Genomic DNA, 22,358 nt, shown 5'->3' with positions numbered 1-22,358 from the left:
CCCCTAATTTTTTTTTTAAAAATGCAGTTAACGCATGATCAAATAATTAACGTTGTTAATTCATTAAAAGATTGACGCGATATTAACGCGTTAACTTACACAGCCCTGATAAAAACACATGTTTATATATTTTATTGTGAAAAACAATAATCCAATAATAAAGAAATAAGTGATCAACCTCTCTGCCACTTTAGATCCACTTTTCATACTCTAAGCTCATTTTGTGATACTTCTTTTTTTTTAAACTTTTTTTGTTTCTTCAGTATGCACACAAATGACACACTTTTGCTTCCTTCACTTTGGTATGGCTTCGACGGATCTGGGCAGGCAGCTGCTCTTCCTCCCCCACTGGATTTGCGTGTCTGATAAATGACAGTGCTCACATTTACATGATATTTTAGTTCATGGGTTCTGCTTTGGCGGGTTAGTCGAGGAGGAGATCAATTTTGTCAACATCAGCTGACATGCAACCTGAGAGCGAGTGCGCCTGTGCAGGCGTTAAAAACAAACCTCTCAAGGTCACACACCTGCCTGCACGAGGACCTTGTACCCTGTGTGGTGTGGACGGGACGGGTGGGGGTGTTATTGGCCTAATTAATAACTCACTTTTGAAACGACTGCTGTGACATGGCAGCTTCTCTCCCTTCTTCTGGTGGTTTAGGCAACACTAACACGATCTCCGTCCACACGGCAACCTTTGGGAACATACACGGATACAAACGCAAGCATCTATGTCATTGTCTCCAAACTTCTCTGTTGACGCCTGTCCACACGATGTCATGACACCGGTTGTGTTCCAATCGTATCCTCCGTTTCCTGCATTAAACCTGCATTTTCTCTCCTGACCACCAGGGGGCAACTCCTTTGGTTGTGTAGAAGTCTATATAAATGATTCTACTTCTCCCTTAATATATTCCCTCAGTAAACATTATAAACATGACTTAAGTCACAATCTCTAGTTTCAATTTTTCTTCAATACAGCATGATGTTCATTTAGTACATTAGCAAGGGTTGCTTTAGGGGTGGGGCTACATTGTGATTGACAATTAGCACATATTCCTCCGGTTCATTCAAAAGGTTCATTCGAAAGGTTCGTCCTAAAGGTTAGTTCTAAAGGTTTGTCCTAAAGGTTGGTTCTAAAGGTTAATTCTAGAGGTTCATTTTAAAGGTTTGTTCTATAGGTTCGTTCTAAAGGTGTGTCTAATGGTTCGTTCTAAAGGTTCGTTCTAATGGTTCGTTCTCCTGGTTCGTTCTCCTGGTTCGTTCTCCTGGTTCGTTCTCCTGGTTCTTTTTAAAGGTTCGTTCTAATGGTTCAATCTAAAGATTCATCTTAAAGGTTCGTTCTCAAGGTTTGTTCTGAAGATTTGTTCGAGAGGTCAATTCTAAAGTTTTGGTATAAAGGTTCCTTCTAAAGGTTCCTTCTTAAGGTTTGTACTTAATGAAAACTTCCACACCGCCACTTCTTTTGTGTCAGAAACATACAAAGCAACAATTCTCTTCACTCTGCCAAAAAATAAGATAAAAGTTTAATAAGTTAATGAATAAATAAGAGTAATGGAACCTTATACACCTTGTTACATAAACAACCTGCTGTGTTAGTAGAATCACACACCCCACCCTCCTCTTTACACACACACACACACACACACACACACACACAGACACACACACACACATGCACACGCACACGGACACGCACACACACACACACACACACACCTTAAAGGCTCTGTCTGGAGCATTCCCATCTTGACACCAGCTTTGAGGCGAAAACAACACAGGCCAACCCCGAGGAGGGAGGGCGGCAAACAAAGGTGTGGCTACAGGTAGAAGCAGAAGGAAACACACCGTCATGGTTACTTCAACCACCCTGGAGCTGGCTAACGGCGGCGAGAAGCGTGGTCCGATACAGCGATGGACGAATCCGTGAATCGAACCTTCGAGATTTGATTTTTTAAATATATTTGTGCTGTTAATTTGTCAGGCGACAAGGTGAGAGTCTCTCTTCCACTGCAACTGAATGCTTTAAAATTCTGTCATGAATTTGATAATGTCACGTTTCTGCCCCCATTAATATATATATATATATATATATATATATATATATATATATATATATATATATATATATATATATATATATAAAACAGACGACAATCAACATTTTTGGGAGTGTCAACATGCTGGAAAGTGTCTTTGCTTCGGGAGGGCAAAGGTATGTAATAAATTTTTATCACCTGTAAAAATTAAGCAGTTCTCACGAGGAAGCAAAGAAGAGGAAGGAATGCTAGATGAACCTATTTGGCGTGATTTATTAACAATTACTGAAAACTAGAACATTTAATCTGTCAAACAAGTTTTTTGGAGGAACCTGAGAATTTTTTTTTTTTTGATGAGAAGTACTGTTAATTTACTTCCAGTACTCAGAAAGTTTATTTAAATAAAAGAAGCAACACTGCAGTGGTGGAATAAGTATAAATATGTATATGCAATATGCACTCTTAATACTACTTTTATACTTTAGTTTCCATCAGACACTGCTGTTAGTATCACTTCTTGTACACTTTGTTTTTACTCTTGTATTTAATCTTTGTTGTATTTTACTTTTTTCTCTTTTAGTTGAACTTTTTTCTTTATTTATGTGCCTTACTCTGTGACTGTGGCTCAGTGGTTAGCATGCCCATCTTTCAATCAGAGGATCTATGAATCAGGTCCCTGCTCCACTAATTCCTGTCGTTGTGTCCTTGAGCAAGACACTTAAACCTGAATTGCTCCACGTTGCTGTGTCTACGGTGTATAGAACACAAATGTAAGTTGCTTTGGATAAAAGCATCAGCTAAATGTAATAAATGTTTATATTATGATTCTATTGTTTCTTCAACGAAACTCTGGCACAATCATTTCCTTCAGAGAGGATCTGTTTACATGATGTTGGTGCTCAGACATCATGGTGTTTTTTCCTCATGTTGTATGTTTAACGTTAAGATGTCGGCCTTGTTATCCAAACAGAGAATAGTTTTTACTGCTGCTGTTTTACATTGCTCATAATGCCAATTCAAATAAATTATCCTTGAACGTGGTGGCAGAAAAAGCTACAACACAGTGCTTAAGTAAATATACTACTCCCCTTGCTGCCCGTCTCACTGTCTTGTCTCTGCTCTCAGCCAGGGGGCCGAGGATGCTGGGACATCGCTGGACAGCAAGAAGGGGTGTAGTTCCTCACGCCGCTACTTTGTCTTTGTCGTCCTGGTGTCGACGGTGGTTTTGTTTTTCTACAACACAAACATAAAGGGAATGGTGCTTGAGTGGAACCCGATGAAGTGGGGGAGCATGACCAAGGGTCAGAGACAACGCATCGTCCCTCCCAAGCCGAGGGGTCCAGTCTTCGGCACGCATAGACCTGAACCAACTGAGATCGTCCCGGCTTTGACCCCAGAGCCGCCGGATCCAAACAAGTATGAGGCGCAGACGCCGATTCCTTATAAATATCCTGGCCCCTACTTGGTGGAATACCCCTCCGAGTACCACTTCGTCATAAACGAGCCCAAGGCGTGCGAGCAGCAAAAGCCTTTCCTCGTTCTGATTGTTCCCGTGGCGCCCGATAACAGGGCCCACCGTGACGTCATCCGCAGCAGCTGGGGCGGCGAGCGAGAGGTGGAGGGTCGAGCGGTGGTGCTGTTCTTCCTGATGGGGCTGCACGGCGGGTCAGGGGCGGGAATGCCGCAGCCCGACAAACAGCTGCTACAGGAGAGCCGCGAGCACCGCGACCTGCTCCAAAGCGACTTCCTGGACTCCTACAAGAACCTCACCATCAAGACCATGGTGATGCTGGAGTGGCTGGACGCGCACTGCCCCGGCGCCTCCTACGCCATGAAGATTGACTCAGACATGTTTCTAAATGTACCCATGCTTGTCGGCATGTTGGCGAACGCTCCGAGGACAAACTACATGACGGGACTCGTGCAAGGCAACGCTGCAGTCCTGAGACAGCGGACGTCAAAGTGGTTCCTCCCTGAGGAGATTTTCCCGTCGCCAAGTTACCCTCGCTACGCTTTGGGCATGGGCTACGTTTTATCCCTCGATCTCCCAAGAAAGCTTGTGGAGGCCTCCAGACACGTTAAAGCCGTTTACATCGAAGACGTTTATTTGGGGTTGTGCATGAGACACTTGGGCATCAATCCCACCGACCCCCCGAACTGGAGTTATTTTCAGGTGGTGCCTCGGGAGTACAGCCGCTGTGCGTACTCGCAGCTCGTAGCCACGACCACGAAGCCTTCGGATGATCGCGTGAGTATCTGGAAAGACTTCAAGAGACCGGGTCAGTACTGCTGACCTGTCACCATAACCACGACCAAAGACAGACTTAATATATTGATTTCTATAAACTATAGTTAAAACGTTCGTAATAAAGATGTTATATTTATGTTTTTCTTTCAGTAATAAAAATTTCAACAGAGCCTTAATTGACTCCATTAAATAAAGTCTCAAAATAATAAGACACTTTCTTTATGTTTTGACTTAGTGTTTTGAAATAGTAAATAACTCTCAAAATAATGAGACACTCTTTTTTAAGACAAGGGAAAGAGTCTAAATTCACCAGAGGGACATTTAAAGCTCCAAAGCTCTAAAGCTCCGAAGTTCTGAAACGTTAAAGCTCTGAAGCCAGTTTTAAATCTCTGGCGTCAAACTCCAGGCCGAATCAGCCCGCTGCGTCATTTTACGTGGCCTGCGTGGCCCCCGTGAAGCGGCCCTCTGCCACACATGGGCAAAAAGAATCCTGCGCTTTTATTTTGAAGGGAATTTCTGATGCAGCAGAGTGCCGTCGATTCAATTACATTTCTGTCATATTCTTTAAATGTGCTGTAACACACGGCTGTGAGGTCCTGGGATAGGGATGTTGTATGTCTACAGATTATATAGCCCTCTGAGGCAAATTTTAATTTGTGATTTTAGGTTATGCAAAATAGACTGAATTGAATATTCACACTCCTCAATGTGGGTTTCTTAGCCCTACATTAAATGGATTTATGTCATAGTAACAGAGGAATTTGCTTACATATATGGGTTTTAACTCAAACCATAGGTATGGGGAAAAGAAACAAAATCAAAACAAGTATTATAAATATGCAAATAAACAATAAAAAACATATTACAAAAAAAAAAACAGAAAAGAATCCACTATAACTGAAATGTTGCTGCCAGAGGGATATTCATCTCTGTCCGTTGTCAGTCTGATTGACCACTGCACATGTTGTTTGTGTGCAAAACTAAACAACATCTGTAGGTAAAGAAGACTTTCTACAAGCTAGGAACATAGATACCTGAAACTGATGACGTCACTACCTGGTTACTATGATCCAAACAGAAGACAGCAGGCTGTCTTCTGTTCTGTGCACATGATACTTTGGGTAAGTTGTTTTCATTCATTTAAAGCAGGGATGTCAAACTCCTTTTCACCTCAGGCCACATCAGCATCATGGTCACCCTCAAAGGTCCGGTTGTAACTGTAACACTGTATAAATGTAACTACTACCGAACAAATTATTGAATAACTTTGTATTTCATTATTGCTCATAGTGTATTAACAGAAAGGTGAAAAGTAACTTTTGCTCGGAAAAGTAACTTTTGCTCGAAAAAGTGACGGCAAGGTTTTTATGAGGTTACGGGTTTTATGTAATTACGTAAACTTGACAGTATTTTTTTTTTCTTTTTCTGTTTGGATAGATCTCTTCCCACAAGTCTTTATTGTATTTTAATAATTTAAATGAAGTTAATCAACGCTGTGGTTCCGGAGATCTTGTAGGAAATGTCACTTGACCTGTTTTTTCTTTTTTCTTTTAAATCATTTTCTTGTCTGATAACTGGTGCAGCAGGTTTTTTTTTTTGGTGTGGGGGAGGGCGGGGGGGCATAGGGCTCAAAAGCTTAAGAGTGAAAATGTGACACTAAAATAGTTTCTCCACCTCGAGGTGTGGGAGGTGTGTGTGTGTGTGTGTGTGTGTGTGTGTGGAGGGAGGGGTGGGGGGGGGGGGTATGAGGGAAATGAACTCCATGAAAACCGATCCTACCAGAACAAACCCCTCTAGGGGCGAGAAGCTTGAGCTCAAGTTGCGCTTGACGTGCAGGGAAACAAAAGGAAATCTCAAGAGAAAGAGTTTGGGAGGATGTTTCCATAACCAGAGATTGAAAAGGAATAATCCCGCTAAAGGTGTGTTACAACCTTATACAAATACAGGAACAACAACCAGGGACACTACAATATAAATAAAAAAATAATAATTTAAAGTTGGTCTTTTTCCTCGCTGGAAAACATTTCTTTCTCCCTAAGACACGTTGAGACTCGTCATGACCCTCGCAGCAGACGGCATTGTCGCTCTGGAGGAAATATGTTGTCTCATGTCATGTGAGAGCTTTAGTGAAGCTGCTGCCGCCGGGACAAAAGGAGTTTCTGTTATTGCTGCAACACACAATGTGCAAAAACTATTTATTTACACGTCTGAAATGTGGGATTTCCACATTAACTGGACACGCTACAAAAACATTGTTGTTTTTAATGCTCTAATAAATGTTGAGCTATTTTGTAATGTCTTTTTTCAGACTAGTGGAATTCCTCTTTTTTTTTTTTTTTGGCCCTAATTTTTTTTTTCATGTGTGGCGGAAATGGGCTTCCATACATATGAACTCTTATACGAACAAGAATTTGGAAACCTTATTTCATCCAAAGTTAAGAGTGTATGTAAAAGTTTATGTAAAGCACATATTCGAAAAAAACACAGCTAATTTGCATTATGTAAACATACATTTCCAGAGCACCACTACTCATCGGGTGAAGCTTTATGGTGACTTAGTGAGTAGTTAATAAACATCCAGTGATAACTAAGTAATTAGTTATTTTGTTGCTTGTATTTATAAAACTTTATAATAAGTGATAAAAAAATGTACTCGACACCTGGTGGTAAAATCATTTATTTGTTGCAAGGAAGGAGACAAAGTCAGACATACGACATATGGCTTAACGAATCGCATATCCCAAGACTGCTCCCTGAACAAGCTACCCCTTAAGTTACCCCTTAAAGACATTAATCACACAATCACAGAAGCTCCTTTCTCCCGTCATCCCAGAGATATGTTTTAAACCATAAGAACAACAATGTGTTTTATCTTCAGTCTGGAACAAACATATATAGCATATGTATATACATATACATATATCGCAGATCGCTTGACTCCCAAACTGAATTTTGTGTTAGGGGAAGTTCACATCGGAGTCATAATTAGGGTAAAGTTCACTCATATGTCACAGGCCATGAAACAAATCATTTTTTCTTCCAACAATAAGTACACATATTAGCTGACTGTGTTCAGAAATCACAACCTGAAACTCATCCAGCGTGACGTTACCTTGAGGTTTTCTATAGTTCTATGTGTGAGTTCACTGGTCAAGAGAGAGAAAGAACGAAGAAATCCCCTCAAAGGGGAAGCTGACAAACGAGGGCGGAACAAATCGCTCATTTTAGTTCTTGTTTTTGTTGTGTAGAAACAGAAACATGTTTGTGTTTGATAAGCAAACAACAAAAACAGCTTCATATTTCTGTCAGATTTGGTTCTGTGAATGTTGAAATTTGGTTTTCTTTTAATCCAACTGGGGTCATCTTTATTATTGTATTGTTACTTGATGGATTAAAGGATCACGACTCGTGCAACAATGATGAAGTGTTGTCTGTTTATTTGTGTCTGTTTTAAACGAAGAAGCATGAATTCCTCCATTTGTCACAGATTACATCATTTCATTTGTCTATTAATGCTAACAGCGTCATATTCTTTCATTTTGTTTTTTTTGTGGATTTTTACTACTTGTATCACTCTTTATCATTTAATGACTTCACATGTATTTTTATATTTGAAGAATTAAACTTTAGATATTAAAAAATACATGTTAAGATAAAGCAATTTAATAAATAAAGCACACTAATAAAGAAGACGCAATGCATCTTAAATGTAATGTTTAGTGCCCAAATGAAGACAGAAACACACCATCTTGTTTAATTACACTGTATTGTGTAATATAGAACAAATAACTACATTATAAAGTTTCTGTCTCTGTTTCTGAACTTTATACAACTAATTAAGGTAGTTATTTGTTGTCATATATGTATATGTGTGTGTATATATATATATATATATATATATATATATATATATATATATATATATATATATATATATATATATATATATATATACATATATATATATATATATATATATATATATATATATATATATATATATATATATATATATATATATATATATATGGTGGAAAGTACCCAAGTACTTTAAGTGCACATTGAGGTACCTGTACTTTACTTACTCGTTGGCACTTTGGTTGCTACTTGCTTAGCGCAGACGCAATTAGCGACAAAATGACCAGTTTCCGACACAAAGGTTGATTTCTGGTTTTAACCTGATAAGTTGTTCGAGGTAAGAAGACTGGTTAATTGTAATTACAGGGTTCAGGAGGTCAGTGAATGTCTCATGAGCTGTGTAGCTGTGAAGCCTGTCAGTCATCGTAGCTACCTGTGAGCGTGCCTGTGATTGTTTTGGCGTAGGCGACGGCCCACAGTAGGCTGTGTGTTGTTCCATACTAAAGATTTATTTTGATAACACAAAACAACAAAATAGTTAATATTATTGAAATGTGGTGATACTGGGGTGGAAGTTCACAAACTATCAGGCAGAAATACCTCCACCAGCCTCTCCCAGCTACAACATTAGTGAAGTGCAGGAAAACACATAACGCATCAATAAATATAATCCACTTATATTATCATACTGACACGAGCCCTTCTGCATAATGAGTGCATAATGAGTCATTTACCTTAACTACTGAGTACCAAACTTTCTTTAATTATAAACAAACCTTTAGCTTCCTGTTGTCACATTATTAAAAATATATATATATTTTTAGATTCAGTACTTACACTTCACATCATTGTCGCCAATGTCCTCCGTGAATGTCTTCATGTGTCCGCATAGAAGTCTTAGAAACAGAGACCCCCACGAACTGCAGAACTTGCCTGAGAACCATAACGTTTAAAAGTTTCTTCAGTATCAAAGTAATACGGTGGTAGTTTTCTCTACTTTCATGGGCACATTGCTAACTCTAAGTGCTAATAGCTAATTTGGCCTACTTGTAATGGTGGCAATTTGTCAAAATTTAAACAAATATTGGCTGCAGTCAAAAAGTCAAATAATTACCTCTTAACGTCTAACCCTAAGCACTTTTCCTTGATCTCTGTGGAAACATCACAGGATCAAAGAAAGATGGGAAGGAGAGTTCATGAGGAGTTAGGAAAAGACAACTGCAGTGTTCAGAGAATTTGAGTCTACTTTCACTAAGCGACGTAGTTATGACGTGACGGCCGGCGATGTTAGTGACGTCTAACATCATAATAGTGTAACATAACATAATAGTGTCTGCAGCGGTGACAACACAACGTTGTAGTCCGTCTCGGACCACAATAAAGCATCTTAAATACTTTGTCCGTGTTCTTACAGTGTTGCGTCATGCAGACAATTTAAACAACAATACATATATATATATATATATATATATATATATATATATATATATATATATATATATATATATATATATATATATACAAACAATAAACTAATAATGTTTGCTCGTTAGATCCTCAAAACCAAATTATATCTCATGTTCAATTGCTTCGGATAAATCGGAGCCAGCGGGTCATTTAAAAAATCCTGTCGAGATCAGGCTGATCTCAGCGGGCAGAGGAGCGCTGACCACCCGGTGCTGACTGGGCTGCCCGGTCCCGCGAGCAGGACATCAACTCGTCCGCCCATCTTTTTAAATAGGCTAATTCTTGACAAATCAACCACAGATTATATGCTTAAACAACTAACTTCTCGCCTGAAAACATACAAAATTACATTTTGTGACTCAACAACAGTAACATTCAGAGAATGTCAACTTTCAGTTGTGTGTTTTTTCATCAAAAAAAGCTGATGTTGTCATCTATGCAATAAAACATCTTTGATGTGACATGTCGTGTCTTGGCCAATCAGCGTGACGATGTCTACAACGGCCGTTTCTCAAAATGCAATCTTTTCTGTTACTTGACAAGAAAACTCACAACTGAAAGTTCACGTTCTCTGAATACTACTGTATTCCACACACAAATACATACAAATGCAGAAATATATTTGTGATTTTTTTTTTACATTTATATATCATTGGAATATATTTGTAAATTCTTCTGTGTGCATTTGTAAATCAAATATATTTGTGAATCTTTCTGTGCATTTGTAAATCTTTCCTGTTTTAAAAAGATGTGTAGAGGAAAGCAGCTCACTGAGCCACTGATACAACCTGATGCTCACACATCTGCACTTATTCTGTTTTGTTTTGCAAAAAATAGCTTATTGTTTTCCGCAATAAGCTATTTAGTAGTAACTAAATATTTATTTTTTGCTTGGATATAACTTTATTTTCATTTTTCTAACAAAGTGATAAAAACTTTTTTTTTTACCTTCATTGTTGTGGAAATTGTTAATAATTATTGTGAGGAATAATTAACATTGATATGTGATCAGACAGTTCACATATAGTATAATTAAAAGGTGATCTGTGCAACTTTGTTGTTCAGGAAGTTTGTATCAAACAAGTAGCTCTTCGTATTATTTTGTACCTCAAAGTAGCTCTCGGTTTCACAAAGGTTGGTGACCCCTGCTTTATACACTGTTTGTGCAATACTGTCATCATATTCTTGTGCCTTATTTTTGTGCAATACCTCTAATATATTTTGTGCCTTATTTTTATTTAACGTTTTTTGTCATTTGGTTTGTTGGAGGACCAAAATAAGCTTCTCATTGTAAGTAACTTTGTTATATGTGCACATGACATTAAAATATCTTGAATCTCTTGAATCTTGAAATTGTAAAGAAAATTAGACATCATACGTGTTTATACACTTAGAATTATTATAAGAGTCATCTATGAAATGTTTAAGATACAATTGCTTATTTTGATATAGTGTGTAGTGGCTCTTTGACCGTAATCAAACACACACTTGAAACTTTAAATAGGCATCACTGGGACGAGAAGTACTCGTAAATCCATAATCCATAATCAGTGTTTGAAATTATCAAGTTTATTTAAACTTAGCAAGCACACCAGGAACAAATCATGACTCCTGCTACTGTTCCTCTGGTGAAACAACATCGACCCTCCCAGGTACACGCTGATCCCATAACTGCATACAGTAAATGAAATCTTTCACTTTAAAATAAATAGATTAAATTGAAGTTGATGTGAACCTTTATTTTTGAATGCATGAGGGCAAATCTAAGGTTCAGAATTCTTTGTTTAACTGTGGATTATTTTACAACCTTTTATGGGAAATCTTCTCCAGAAGCTTCAGAAAGAGGATCATGAGAGTGAGATGTTTCACATCACTGTATTCACAAAAGTCAATGTTACTGCAGAGGCTGATAAAACATTTCCATTTGGGTTGTGCAGAGAAATGTAAATGTGCTGCAGATATAGTAAATATTGCACATCGCAGAGTTAATTATATATTTAAAATGCAAACTTCACCTAATCTTTCTTTACCTGGTTGCTGTGAATAGTGATTTAACGGGTAGGTCTGTCTCTAAAGTACAGCCAGCAGGTACTAAATTTATGACCTGAAGGGAAACTCCCCACACTCACCAAACACATGCCAGCGTTGTTTTGCAGGGTTTTAAATGAGTTTATTTCAAATGTTTCTGACATCATATTGTGTATTTTTGGAGTTAGAAGCCAAATATGGGCAAAAATACATCAAAATGTATTTTGATAGAAAACACCCCTCAAATAAATGTACTAAAATTAAATACAAAATACTGGTGCCAGAAAATGTAACAAAATACAATACATGTATTTTGTATTTAAAATACAGGAAATACTCTGGGTTCTACGTTTTCTCACAATTTGCTAAAGCAGAGCGTTGGTTTGGGCGAATGTACACAACGCTCTGGTGAACCACACAAAAGACAAGAACAGTCACAGAATGTCAGTGTAACTAAGCAAAGCTATTAAAAGACAACAACTCAATTCACTCTCTCTCTCTCTCTCTCTCTCTCTCTCTCTCTCTCTCTCTCTGTCTCTCTCTCTCTCTCTCTCTCTCTCTCTCCCTCTCTCTCTATATATATATATATATATATATATATATACACACACATATACACACACACACGAACATATAACTCCATTTTACATGTCTATAGCACAATTCAACCATAAATATTAACAGAAACATAAATGACTCGAAAGTGATGCGAGGGAGCTCCCCAAGTTATGAAAATATAAATGATCATATCCCTAGCTTGATGCCACACATGATGAGTACACCTGTCTGGAAAGCTTATGACCTTCAGAACCGCCAATTGCGCCAAAACCACCGTAAGACAAAGCTGTAAGATATCAGCCATATTTCAACCAAAAAACTGAAATATGACTAACTTATGGATCAAGCAATATTATACACAGCCTTGCTTGGTGTGTATTGGTGCATCTGCTTGAGCAGAGCCCCTTTGTTGTGGCACCAGAGGCGTCCAAGGTGAAGGGAGAAAGTTAGGGCAGTTTTGCTTTCAGAGACCTGAACCTCCGGTACACAAAATGTGCACTTTTCTTTTTTTTTTCCTGCGTTCTATCATCAACCAATAAAGAGGTAACACATATACTGCTATATGAACCTCTTAACTATTCTCAGAAGTGTTTTCCGTAGTATACCTTTTGGAAATTATTCAAATAGCCCTTGTGGTTGAGGAGATATTCTATAATTCGTATGGGTTTGCAAAACCATTTGGAATTCAAGGTAAAGGGCTGGGGCTTAAGTGGAGCTCATAAACTTTAGCTCTGTATCAACAAGAAAATAGCAAAATATAGAATTGAAATGAGTTGTACACAGGTAAAGAGCCTCAATAAATTACTGTACATCAAATTTCGCACAGATAAAAGATATTAAAAATAAAAGGTAAATAGTAAATCACTACTAAAGTGAACAGGTAACTTAACAAGTGAATAGCCTACTTACTTCTCTCTTACTGTACATTGGCCAGTGGCATGGTGGTCTACTTCTTTCTCTCTTACACTGGCCAGTGGCATGGTGGTCTACTTCTTTCTCTCTTACACTGGCCAGTGGCATGGTGGTCTACTTCTTTCTCTCTTACACTGGCCAGTGGCATGGTGGTCTACTTCTTTCTCTCTTACACTGGCCAGTGGCATGGTGGTCTACTTCTTTCTCTCTTACACTGGCCAGTGGCATGGTGGTCTACTTCTTTCTCTCCTACACTGGCCAGTGGCATGGTGGTCTACTTCTTTCTCTCTTACACTGGCCAGTGGCATGGTGGTCTACTTCTTTCTCTCTTACACTGGCCACACAGTTCTATATTACAGTGTTAAGTGTCTCATACAGGTTCACACATGACATCTTTAAAACAGAATGATCCTTTTATTTTGGTTCTTGAGACCCAACCACTGAGTAGCCAGTTTAGTTACAGAAATATTACAAACATTAGTTGTTCTTATGAACAACTAACTTTTGTAATATTTCTGGTGTTATACGCTTCCTGTGCAGTCACTCAACCAGAGCTAAACAGGCGAGGGTGGTGTTAAATCGAACAATAAGGAGCTTAATAAGTGAACTGTTTTTTGATTCATGGAAAAAGTAGTGTGAGTATTTTGTAAATACAAAATTACTCCAAATTTTTAATTGAGTATTTTGAGATTTGGATTTGATAGGGTCAAAGTACTTGAAATACGTATTTCCAATACAAGTAATAAAAATACTACCCATCTGTGCTAAGAGTAAGGGCTATCCATATAAAACGGTAGTTTTGTTTGGGTGAACTGCACTCATGTTCAATAATGTACTTCCTTCCTCAACAACTACGAGCCACAGTGATACTTTGAACCCCTCAGTTTGCCATTTAGTCTGCTGCCATCTTGTTGTTGTTTTTTTGTCATATAACAGCGAGATGGTTGGAGATCAATGTATTCACATAAAACATTTCCACTGTGTACAGCTGGTTTTTGCAGAGAAATACTTACATACTTACATTACATACATAGTCATACATTTGACAAGCAATCTACATCAATCTTTACGAAGTGCAATATTAAGTGTTTATAGATACGTCTCTGAGAAGTAGACAGAGAAGGTACGACTTGACATCAATGGGAAAGTCTCCTGTTGTGTCTGTCCTTCTGTCTGTAGTTTTTCTCCTTTACCCATCAGGCTATTATTCGATTAGCGGGTGACCACCTGAGCAAAAGGGAAACCTTGAGGAGAAAGTTAGCACATCTAGAGAGGTATCAGCATCTTGAAGAGAAATGAATCAATGAACAAAAGATAAACATAGACAGCTCCGCTTGTAAGGTGAGGGACGTACGTGGACACAGAGACTTCATTAGTGTGACATCTTATGGTGCTTTGTTGCTGTTGCAATAACTTCTTTTGTCACTTCCACTCAGTTTGTATGACTCATTGGTGTTACATCCTCGTTTTTTTTTTACACCCACAAAAGTTGATGAATTAAACCCAATAGCAATCAAATAGTAAATAATAACTTAATCTTTTAAACAATGCTTTATTTTTTGAATTTGAGTGTAAGAAAACTCTCAACACACTTCCATTAATCACCTGCTTTGTGTATTTTACATTATTTCCCAAGCATTTTATGATATCCCTTAAAAAAATGAAATAAAGTAGCAGTCAATGAATTGCACATATTTTGAAATACAATTGACAAGAAATCTTTTTTAAGCTGGATTCTGTAAATGGTTGCTCTACTGGCTAGCAAAAAGATATTTGTGTTTGGTAGTTTCACGAGTTTATTAGATAGATGTATTCTTTTGGATAAATTAATGTCTGTCTCTATAGGACAGATAACCTTTTTTTGTTTTAGATTTATTTTAGTCAATCAGAATGCTTATAAAATTATATTCTATATTAAAGAGACAACCCAGAATCAAAGGTGCATATTGTTTAATATAGAATTAATGAATTTAATTGATTGTGTAAGAGTTATTTGTCCGTATTTAAACTTATAATAAAAGGCCAGTTAGGCATCACAGGGACGAGTAGTATGCATAATAATCAGGTTTTGAATTTCTCAAGTTTATTTAAACTTAGCAAGCACACAAAGAAACACATCACAGACACAAACAAGATACAAAGAAAACCTTTTATTTCATGTTTGAGACGAGCAGCAGCACAGGCATCTATGAGGCGTGTGTGTGCCTTCACACTTTATAAAAGACTAAATAACAAATCTAAATGTAACTACTCATTGGACCAGTGAAGAGGGATGTTACATTATTCAACATCTGATTGGCTCAAGGGTTACAAGAAATCACAAAATGTCTTATAGAGGAAAACAATTTACTAATAAACCTAAAATAATAGATTATTGGTCACATTTTAGCCTCCAGAGAAGTTTCACACATTTAATCCAGCAGAGGCCGACATTCACAGTTTTAAAACAAATGCCTAATTAACTGGACACGTCACATTGAACACATCAACATTACGTTTGATCATAGTAAAACAAATATAATAAATATAGACTTTGTTTTAAATAATAAAAAAGTATTTAACAATCCACACATTTCGCCTAACAAGGCTTAAGTCAAATGAAAAACAGCACGTATTTTAAACAAGACGTTTGATGTTTTACAGTATTTTTAAAAGGAATTCCTCTCCTTTACGTAATGTGTGTGTAATGTGTGTCCAATACTGTCCCATTTTAAAGGAATAGCTTGACAAATTGAGAAATATGCGAGTTCCTTTTGCTGCTGAGAGTACGATTGCCACTTAAACCTGAAGCCACGGACGATAAACACTGAGCTTAGCTTAACATAAACAGTGGAAACAGGTGGGAACACCTAGCCTGCTTCTGTTCAAGTTTTTATGTGTGCCGGAACTATTTGTCAATTTACAGTTCTCAAGTCCTCATGGCGTCTATTACCTTATTTTTCTCTCAAGGTCCCCAATAAAGAGAGAACGAATGGGGGCGCTCGGCGTTCAGATTGAGCGTTGACAAATCATTCATACTATAAGGGCGAGCGTCCTCCGGTCGGTGCTCAGTGCTCAGTATTTTAACAATGAACAAAAGTTACCATACCTGGACTGAAGAAAGACGTAGAGACGGTATAGACATCTCTGGTGTCGACCTGTCAATCACCTTGTAGCCCCACCCTAAATCATCTCCTGCTTTATGGTCTGTTTCAGTCTAAATTTCCATAATTTACTTAATGCATTGAAGAAGACTTGAAACTAGAGATTAAGACATACACTCATGTTTACAATGTTTACTGAGGGAAGAAATTAAGAGAGGAGTAGAGTCATTTTCTATTTTCTATAGACTTCTATAAAACAGAGGAGTCGTCCCCTGGTGGTCAGGAGAGAAACTGCAGCTTTAACACATGAAGCATAGACTTCTATACAACCAGAGGAGTCACTCCCTGGTTGTCAGTATAGAGAATGCAGTTTTAACACATTAAGCATAGACTTCGATACAACCAAAAGAGCCACCTCTAGTGGTCAAGAGAGAGAATGCAGCTTTAACACACGAAGCATCGGCTTCACTTAGAGAACTGGAGGTTGCTGCCCGCTAACAAACATGTACACGCCGTACCTGACGCGTCCAAAACTGACGCTAGAATGTTTCTGTTTGTAGCTTAGTGACTAAACGTCTGAATTTGAGTTGTCGATGCGAGAATGGGTTGTACATTTGGTTGAGTACTGTACTTAAGTACTATTTTGAGCCACTTGTACTTCGCATTTCCAACAGACAAACAGAAAATTGCAATAAATAACTCTAACTAATGAAACCTTTACGTATCACATAGAAAGAGACCAATTTAACGCTACAAGACGTATCATTTTTGGTCGGTTAATAAAGAATCAGCACCGACATGAGTGCAACAGCGTCTTCGATCATTTGGTGTACTTGGGCACGGCACACGTGCAGCCAACCGGCACGTTGATGACACCTTTGTTCACCATAAACTTGTTTGGGTCTCGTGGGCACGGAGTCTTCCTCAGGACCATCAGCGACACAAACACGGGCACGGAGTTGTACCGCATGTCTTCATGCTGGTTGATGATGCAGCCGTCACAGAGGCACTCGGCAAAGGGGATCTCGTAAGGAGTACGGTTGTCTTCTTTGTTGAGTCTGAAAGGAGACAATCACACAACACAGACCACCTCAGTCGGAGTGATTTACGTTGGTACTTGTTTTTCATCGTGAATTGTTTCTTATTCTCATTTCAAGAACAAAATGTCCTTTCTGTGATTGCGAGGCACTGAGCTGAACCCAGGAAAAGACTATTCAAAGGGCCGGTTACACGTAGGGCTGCACAATTTATCTTCTTTTTTAATCAACAATCTCAATGTCAACAAATACTGCAATAATACACGGAGGGAGTATCGGTTTAACTGCACTTTAAAATGTAACTACTGGTCTTTTTTAACTTGGTGCTTTTTGTGTTTAGATTTTTTGGAGTTAGGTTTGTTCAATAAAATGATTAAGAAGTAACATGTTGTTGTTCTTTTTTTGCTGAGCCAGGCAAAATGTAAAGTACACTTTAACATCTGTTTATGTATACCAAGTAATATCATGGCATTCAATAAAGTAGTGGCATATTTTTCCACATTTCCTAGTTATGTCCAGTCTTAAATCTAAAATCACATGAAGACTGAGGTGTTGGTCTCTGTGTGTTAGCTGTGTATCCGGCCACAACTGGAAGAATAAATACTCTATGTAACAAGTATGCATTATTACTTCTACTTCAATAAAAGTACAAAGGTACTGTTATCGTAGCATTAAAGTATTATACCAAAAGTAAAAGTACTCATTCTGCAGAACGGCTAATTTCAGAATAATATATATTATATAACTTGTTAATAATATTGATTAATCTGAATGGGCCATTCTGCAGCATGCAGTACTTTTACTTTTGGTACTTTAGGGTTTTCTTTTAATGGTACTTTTAATGGTGCTACTATATGCACTTATTCCACTCTGCATAATTCTTACTTATACTTCAGTAAATATCTGATTACTTCTTCCACATCCGCGGTATTCCTACTCATAAATATAAATATCTGAGTACTTCTTCCACCACCGCAGTATTCCTACTTACAAATATAACTATCAGAGTACTTCTTCCACCTCCGCAGTATTCCTACTTACAAATATAACTATCAGAGTACTTCTTCCACCTCCGCAGCATTCGTGATAACCCTGAGCGTGTTTGTCCATCCGCGGTGTCCGTACATGTCGTCACTCACCTGTACTTCCACGGGGACACGGAGCGGTTTCTCAGGTCTCCGCGCATGGCCGCGGCCGCCTCTGCGCAGGTCCGCGCGTCCTGCTGCAGGTCGAGGGTCGTGGAGCCCCTCAGGCGGACCCAGGGCCTCCTGTGAAAGCGGCCCACAGTCCTGCTCACCTGGCCCGCGCTGACGCACCTGGAGGCGGCGGCACACATTTGGTTGTTGAAGACCAGCAGCGAGACCTGTGAACAGTAAGACAAAAACTGAAGTGTGAGTCGACGCTCACAGTGTGCACTCCACAGGTAAGAAGTGCGCTCCCTGTGGGCAGCAGGCAGAATTACCATTTGAAGACAGACAAGTCTTGTCATCCTGAAGCCGGACATGTTTGAGTGAGTCCTGCAGCTCCATTGGGCGCTGTATTTATACACCATCCATACATGAGAAGACTGCTGTGTGGATGGGGAAAACCTTTTTAATCGCACTATTTCCTTTTTCTAAATTCCTGAAAGAGAATCATAAGCATCACGCCCCGCCCCCCGCACTGGGCGTTGTCTCTCATCCCTGCGCTCTGATCTTAATGCGTGGAAACCTGGAAAACCTCATTTAATTCATGTGCAATATCACGCAGTTATGTGACAGAATGTCACGCGAGAAGTCCGTTTGTTCAACTGTAAAGCAGCATTGTGTGTTTGTAATTCATAAGTCCATGTGTATTGTTTTCATATTTAAATCTATTATGTTTTACCTTATCCTCAGTTTCATTTTTATAGCACATTTCTAACACAAGCAAAGAATGAACATAAAAAAACATAATGAAATCAATTAAGATTGATAAAAAATGAGATAAAGTAAAAATGTAAATAGACTAAAATTATAAATAAGTTATAAACATATGTATCCCCAGGTGGTTAGATTACTGAACTGAACTGATTTCTATGACTTATCTTATGACTAAGAAAAAAAAAAGTAGTCTGACATTTATTATCCAAAAATGCTTATCTTACTCAGGGTCGCAGGGGCTGATCCCAGCGGACATTGGGTGAAGGCAGGCTCACCTGGACAGGTGTCCAGATTATCACAGGGCCATAGAGACAGACAACCATTCACACACACACACACACACACACAAAAAAAAAATTCTCCTTGGAGATTAATAAAGTACTTTTCATTCATTCATTTCATTCACACACAGAAGCGATTCAGAGCCTCCCATTAGCTTTAGGTGAATGTCTTTAGGAGAAGGCTGGAGAACCCGGAGGGAACTTGGAAAGAACCTGTGCTGCCACAAGGAGAACATGGAAACTCCAAACAAAGGGACTGCCCAGGAACGGGGGTTGAACCCGGGCCTCTTGCTGACAGTGCTCACCACTACACACCGTGCATTCTTTCACAAAGAGATCTTTACTTTAAAGGTGCAGCGTGGAGTATTTTGTGCCACCGAGTGGTCAGGTTGAAGATTGCGACCTCCTGAAACTTCATCCGCGTGCGACTCGTGTCGGAGATCACGTGAAAAGACAACCGTCCCTCTCTGGACCCAGTGTTTAGTTTGGCCATTCTGGGCTACTATAGTAACATGGCCGCTGGCTTTGAGAATACGATTATATATACGTGGCTCATTCTACCATCAGAAAAAAACATGATTCTTAATTTTAGGTGCTTGTTGCAAATGATAGGCAAAAGAAAACTTGCTTATTAATAATATGTTTGTCTGCCAATATATCCTTCCTAAATGCTAAACACTCTTGCTTTAGTATAATTAAAATATATTATAAACAATGGTTTTATGTCATATCTACAAACTGTAATCAGTTACACAGACCACGGACCCGACCTGCGGACCCGACCCGCAGCCCGCCACTTATACACACACACACACACACACACACACACACACACACACACACTCTGGAAGTATGTATTCCTGGAGTCTATATTGTCCAAACGCAAATCCCAAATAGCCCAATATGTAGAGTATTAATCACACTTTATTAATCATGCTTCAATTATATAATCTATATTTACATTTAATTTAATGATGGACATGTTACCCATATGTTATTATATGGGTTCATTTTTTTGTGACAATATCTAGTTTATTTATGTTGTTGGTATTTTAGTGCCTTTATTTCTCTCCATATAATGATGTAGTGTGTTAAAACATGCTGACTCTGATGCAATGCAACATTCCCCACTAATATGACACCCATAGTTACACAGTTCTGTGCGCTGTTCACCTCAGATCCAGGTGAGTAGAAAACAAAACACCCGGTGGACTTTGACTCACACATGACGACACCTTTCCTCTGTAGAGTTGACCTGCATGACTCCTCCCCCTCCGATCCTGGCAGATATAAATGCTTTGCAGCCTGAATTTAGACACACGGAGAGCAGCTCGCTTCATTTCCTCAACTTGCGATCTAACTTCTGAAGATCATAAAAGTGAAACGGGGAGTAAAACAGAAAACCCCAGAGCACAAAGAACATCAGCTTGAGTTGCAGGTGTTTGCATTTCCAGTACAATGTTTATTATACATTTGTAGTCACTGCACACAAAGACCTGCTGGCTTTAAATCACACCACTGTCCAGTTATCCCACGTTTTTTTGTCTCTCTATATTCTTGCGGCATTTCTATTTTGATTCTATTATAATTTAGTTCTTACTCTTACTTATTTCTTTTACTTTATTTTTTTTGCATTAGTTCTGTCCTGCAACAACATGTTTTTACAATATTGGTGTGGCTAGTCAATCACCCAAAAGATTCATCCTCTGGAGAACATGAATGTCTGTTCAAAGTTTCAGGGCAATTCATACAATATTTGTATTATTTGCCATCAATAAAGACGCACTGCTGACTCTGCAAATTTAAAAGAAAGGAATCTTCTAGCACCTTCCTGATGCCTCTCAGGGAAATGCTGTGTTTGAGGGAATTTCCCAGTTACATCATCAACTTGTACGTTTTTTTCTCCAGCAGCCTTCAAGAATGAATCAGTGTAAAAACTGTTACACATTGTATTCAACATCCAGCTGTCTGGCACGTGGAACTGTAAAGAGAGTCCAGTCTTGAAATGTTTGAATCTACGTAAAGTTGTTATGTTAAGTTGTTACATTACATTGTTGCATTATTATGTTAAGTTGTTACTTTAAGTTCTTACGCTACGTTATAAAACATATTTATGAAACTTGTTTGAACATCATCTCACGTTCGTAGGTTTACCTAATTCATAAATAACCACGTACGAAGAACGGAAACCAGGTGATCTTTGTAAACAAAGAAGTCAACATTGATTTACTTGTCACTTCACTTTCGTACTTATGTAACGTCATTTTTGTAGTTATATTAACCAAACCATGATTTTTACCTCAAGCTTAATAGTTTTGTTTTCTAAACCTAGTGATGTTGTTTTGTTTTCTGAACCTAACCATGTTGATTCCTGTAAAGAAAGTTTTATTTTGAAAATACTGTGGCACATAAAAGCACACGAAATAGGAAGCAACTCTTTCGTGACGAAGGAAATGTCGACGTTCTAAGAGTTGCAGACGTGTCCAGTTTGCTGAAAATGCAACTTACTCATTAACTTGAGGTTATTTACATCATCTTTTGCTGTTCTGTGTAGACGTCTTTCGCTGTTCTGAGCTCATCTTACACACACCCAAAGCTATTTTTAGACATTTTGTTGCAACATGCATATCTTTGATCTAGAGTTGAAGAGGCTGAGGTGACTTTTTGGCAAATATCCTGACGCAGCTGTCGAGACTCAGTCTGAGTGATACTGCTCTCCTTAGCAGTGCAAGGGCTGGGCAATTCATGGCCACATGCACCAAATACACAACATGTGTGCCACATTTCACCTCTACCTCCGGGTCCATGCAATCTAAATGTACAGTATTCAGCACCGCTAGTTTAGAATAAACTACGTGTTCATAATGCTTTTGTTACATACAAAACATTTAAAACATGTAGAGTACCTTTTCTATAGTCAACAATGAACCTTTAAACTCAATACAT

At 38.4% G+C, this 22,358-nt stretch overlaps 2 protein-coding genes across 2 annotated transcripts; one reads left to right on the top strand and one right to left on the bottom strand.

Moving 5' to 3' along the window:
• The first annotated feature begins 1,852 nt into the window (after positions 1-1,852).
• On the top strand, positions 1,853-4,332 carry LOC137785308 (beta-1,3-galactosyltransferase 5-like). The gene is made up of 3 exons (XM_068576431.1): positions 1,853-1,901; positions 1,985-1,992; positions 3,169-4,332. Exons 1-3 carry the CDS (start codon positions 1,853-1,855, stop codon positions 4,330-4,332), a joined length of 1,221 nt encoding a protein of 406 aa, XP_068432532.1.
• Positions 4,333-17,013: 12,681 nt separating this feature from the next.
• LOC137785310 (interleukin-17F-like) lies at positions 17,014-18,719 on the bottom strand. Its single transcript, XM_068576433.1, has 2 exons — positions 18,370-18,719; positions 17,014-17,251 (listed from the first exon to the last, which is right to left on the bottom strand). Exons 1-2 carry the CDS (start codon positions 18,717-18,719, stop codon positions 17,014-17,016), a joined length of 588 nt encoding a protein of 195 aa, XP_068432534.1.
• Between the last annotated feature and the right edge of the window lie 3,639 nt (positions 18,720-22,358).

The sequence above is a fragment of the Clinocottus analis genome, unplaced genomic scaffold, assembly GCF_023055335.1.
Source record: "Clinocottus analis isolate CAN_PGR_092001 unplaced genomic scaffold, fCliAna1.0.p SCAF_143, whole genome shotgun sequence".
NCBI classification, from domain to species: domain Eukaryota; kingdom Metazoa; phylum Chordata; class Actinopteri; order Perciformes; family Cottidae; genus Clinocottus; species Clinocottus analis.
The sequence above is the reverse complement of the archived record's forward strand: the minus strand, read 5'-3'. Positions and strand labels throughout refer to the sequence as shown.

Bases quoted from the DNA above. Each gene is read 5' to 3' on its own strand.
- LOC137785308 (XM_068576431.1), top strand. From the start codon at position 1,853: ATGGTTACTTCAACCACCCTGGAGCTGGCTAACGGCGGCGAGAAGCGT.
- LOC137785310 (XM_068576433.1), bottom strand. From the start codon at position 18,719: ATGACAAGACTTGTCTGTCTTCAAATGGTAATTCTGCCTGCTGCCCAC. The intron at 17,252-18,369 runs GTGAGTGACGAC...GTCTCCTTTCAG, and splicing joins GTGTCCCCGTGGAAGTACAG to ACTCAACAAAGAAGACAACC.